The sequence below is a fragment of the Trichechus manatus genome, unplaced genomic scaffold, assembly GCF_000243295.1.
Source record: "Trichechus manatus latirostris isolate Lorelei unplaced genomic scaffold, TriManLat1.0 scaffold00040, whole genome shotgun sequence".
Taxonomy (NCBI): Eukaryota; Metazoa; Chordata; class Mammalia; order Sirenia; family Trichechidae; genus Trichechus; species Trichechus manatus.
In genome coordinates this window covers 13,772,767-13,776,901 of record NW_004443976.1, presented here as the reverse complement: position 1 = coordinate 13,776,901, position 4,135 = coordinate 13,772,767, and the positions used below count along the sequence as shown (strand labels likewise).

The 4,135-nt window shown below is 47.1% G+C and overlaps 1 protein-coding gene across 1 annotated transcript; it reads left to right on the top strand.

Moving 5' to 3' along the window:
- The first annotated feature begins 3,548 nt into the window (after nucleotides 1–3,548).
- LOC105756265 (uncharacterized) lies at nucleotides 3,549–3,914 on the top strand. Its single transcript, XM_012555533.1, has one exon. It carries the CDS (start codon nucleotides 3,549–3,551, stop codon nucleotides 3,912–3,914), a length of 366 nt encoding a protein of 121 aa, XP_012410987.1.
- Nucleotides 3,915–4,135: the final 221 nt, after the last annotated feature.

The following is a 4,135-nucleotide window of genomic DNA, read 5'->3' as shown; positions in this document are numbered from 1 at the left end:
TTTTACTACTTTTTCAATCTGGATACATTTTATTTCTTTTTCTTGTCTTATTGCTCTGGCTAGGACTTCTAATACAATATTGAATAGAATTGGTGAGAGTGGGCACCCTTGTCTTGTTCCTGATTTCAAGGAGAAAGCTGTCAGTCTTTCTCCATTAAGTATAATGTTGGCTTTTGGCTTTTCACATATGCCCTGAATCATAATGAGGAATTTCCCTTCTATTCCAATCTTCTTTAGGGTTTTCATCAAGAAAGGATGTTGGATTTTATCAAATACTTTTTCTGCATCCATAGAGATGATCATGTGGTTGTTTTCCTTTGTTCTATTGATGTAGTGCATTACATTGATTGATTTTCTAATGTTGAACCATCTCTGCATTCCTGGAATAGATCTCACTTAGTCACAGCATATGACTCTTTTAATATGCTGTCAGATTCTGTTCACTCGTATTTTGTTGAGGATTTTTGCATCTATATTGATAAAGTGTTCACTGGCTAATTTTCAGAAGTAGACTGCCAGGTTCTTCTTCCTAGTCTGTCTTAGTCTGGAAGCTCAGCCAAAACCTGTCCACCATGGGTGACCCTGCTGGTATTTGAATACCGGTGGCATAGCTTCCAGCATCACAGCAGCACCCAAGCCCCCATAGTATGACAAACTGACAGACTTAATTGTGCTCACGAGGAACCTGTACATAGATCAAGAGGCAGTTGTTCGAACAGAATAAGGGGATACTGTGTGGTTTAGAGTCAGGAAAGGTGTGTGTCAGGGTTGTATCTTTTCAGCATACTTATTCAATCTGTATGCTGAGCAAATAATCCAAGAAGCTGGACTATATGAAGAAGAAGGGGGAATCAGGATTGGAGGAAGACTCATTAACAACCTGTGTTATGCCAATAACACAACCTTGCTTGCTGAAAGTGAAGAGGACTTGAAGCACTTACCGATGAAGATCAAAGACCACAGCCTTCAGTATGGATTACACTTCAACCTAAAGAAAACAAAAAACATCACAACTGGACCAATAAGCAACATCATGATAAACAGAGAAAAGATTGAAGCTGTCAAGGATTTCATTTTACTTGGATCCACAATCAATGCACGTGGAAGTAGCAGTCATGAAATCAAAAGATGCACTGTATTGGGCAAATGTGCTGCAAAAGACCTCTTTAAAGTGCTAAAAAGCAAAGATGTCACCTTGAAGATTAAGGTGCACCTGACCCAAGCCATGGTGTTTTCAATCGCCTCATATGCATGCGAAAGCTGGACTGAATAAGGAAGATTGAAGAAGAATTGACGCCTTTGAATTGTGGTGTTGGAGAAGAATATTGAATATACCACGGACTGCCAAAAGAATGAGCAAATCTGTCTTGGAAGAAATACAATCAGAACACTTCTTAGAAGCAAGGATGGTGAGACTTGGTCTCACTTACTTTGGACATATTATCAGAAGGGGTTAGTCCCTGGAGAAGGACATCAAGCTTGGTAAAGTAGAGTGTCAGCGAAAAAGAGGAAGACCCTGAACGAGGTGGACTGACACAGTGGCTGCGACAATGGGCTCAAGTATAAGAACAATTGTGAGGATGGCATAGGACTGGGCAGTGTTTCATTCTTTTGTACATAGGGTCGCTATGAATCAGAACTGACTCAAGAGCACCTAACAAAAACAACAGCATCCATAAGATATTAGCGTGTAGTTTTCTTGTGTCTTTGTCTGGTTTTGGTATCAGGGTTATGTTTGCTTCATAGAAAAAATTAGGAAGTATTCCTTCATTCTCTGTCTTTTGGAAGAGTTTAAACAGTATTGGCGTCAATTCTTCTCTAAATGTTTGGTAGAATTCCCCAGTGAAGCCATCTGGTCCAGGATTTTTTTTTTTTTTTTTTTTTGTAGGGAGGTATTTGATCACTGCTTCCGTCTCTTCAGTTGTTATGGGTCTGTTGGGACTTTCTATTTCCTCTTGAGTCAGTTTGGCTAAGTAGTGTGCTTCTAAGAATTTGTCCATTTCATCTAGGTTATCCAGTTGGTTGTCTTACAGTTGTTCATAATATTCATCATAATTACATACTGTAATGTTTTGAGGAAAGAGGAGCAAAGAGAAGTGAAGGAGAGGGCAGGGGTCTATATTTCCACCCAGAGGTTCAGCCTCTATGAGGATACAACCAACTTAGATGGACACAGAGCCAAAAGATGGAGAGAGATAGCACCTTGGCAACACTGTAAGATGAGAGAGACAGCACCATGTAAACACTGTTAAGAGGAGAGAGACAGCACCCTGGTAACACTGAAAAATGGAGAGAAATGGGCCCCCTGGCAACACTGCAGGATGGAGAGAGATGACACAGTGGTAGCATTGTAAGACAGAGAAAGACGGTGCTATTAACACTGCAAAACAGAGAGGCTGTGCTCTGACAATACTTTAAGATGGAACCTGGTCCCGGCTACCTGCTGGGGTTTTCAGTTGCAAGAGGTGGTGAGTCCCCTGATGGCAGTTTAAGTTGGGTAGGCTTCAATTGGCAGGGACATAGACTCCTTCAACCCACTGGGAGTCAAGTCGAAGTGTTTTTCCTCTCCCATTCCATGAAGGAACACCAACCAGTCTTGGAACCTCACAGGCAACAGAAGTGCCAGGAGACTGTAGTGCCCAGCATTCTGGCATACCAGTGGAAGCCAGAGAAGAGCCTCGTGGATGCAAAGAGGGGATTGTATAGGCTGGGGGAAGAAATGGGCTCAGGCCAGGCTGGTCTTTGAAAGGACTTGTTCCTAATGATAGGTGAGATGCCCTAAAGGCTGGAGTCCTGAATTTATGGGTGAGGGGCAAGAAGAGAAAACCTAGCTAAATCCAGGAGATCCTATAGGAATAGAGATGGAGAGGGGGAAGAGGAAGAAGGGTAGGAAAGAGGGATAAATGCACCAACACCTTAACCGCGGTACCTCTGAGCACTGGGATTGTGGGAGGCTTTCCTTTGTTATTGTTTTTGTTTTAACTTTCTACAAAGATCATGTATTAAATATTTTTCATGTATTAACTTTTAAATTAAGAAACATCACTCCACAATAAAAATTTCTTCCAAAAGGAGAAGGAAAGCCCTGGGGATACTCCGTATGTAACCGGGATCCCAGCCGTCTGTATTTCAGCCTCTAGTGAAGGCGCATCCTTGCTCCTAACGTCTGGCGCGCCAACCGTCCATTTTGCGGCCCTGAGTCCAGGGCTGCCTGCTCGCGTTCCCTCCCCTGTGCGCCCCCGACCCAGCTACCATGGAAACAAACAAGGATGCGCAGAGACTTCCCGAGTCTTCGGCCCGCGGCTCCAACAGGGCAAGCCAACCTCTGCAACAGGCTGGGGGCGGAAGGAGGAGCCAGGGGAAGCGGCGCCTCCTTTGAGAGGCCCAGTGGACCCTGCAGAGGCCCCGAGCCCCGCAGGCTCCGCCCCCGCCACCCCCTCCGGCTGGTAGAAATACCACCGCAGCTGCGACCGCCGCCCACTGCGCTCGGACCAGGCCAGGACGTTACACCCGGGGCCGGCTTACCGACCTCCCCGCGATTCCCACCAATGGCTGACGGACCCTTTCAGCGCAAACCCTGGGGCCCCGAGCAGATTAGCCCGGACCACGACTCTGATTCAGAAGGCCTGTTTGACAAGCCGCCCGCGGAGGAGCTGTCCGCAGCCGGTGCGCCCAAGCCCGCGTCGGCCGCCGGCAAGAAGGCTGGTCGGCGCTCCGGCGGGAAGGCGCAAGGGTCCTGCGCGGGGCACCCCTCGAAGGCCGCTGCCCGCCCCCCGCCCAAGGAGGAGGCGCCTCTGCTGGACGAGGGCTGCTATCTCGACCACTTCCCGCACCTCTCCATCTTCATCTACGCGGCCATCGCCTTCTCTATCACCTCCTGCATCTTTACCTATATCCATTTACAGCTTGCCTAAGTGGCCCTGGAGGGATGGGCTGGGCAGAGGGCCGAGGGGGAGGGGAACAGGAAAAAGGGCTCGGCGTTTTGTGTTTTGGGGACTCGCTGCACCCCTTTCTTCCTCTAGCTTTCGATGTATGCTTCTTTTCTTCTCAGCTGTCACCATCTTTGTCTATCTGTAGGAAAGTCCAAAACAGCTGTTGGTCATGAAGTAAGTAAGGATGCTGTTAGCACCTGGAT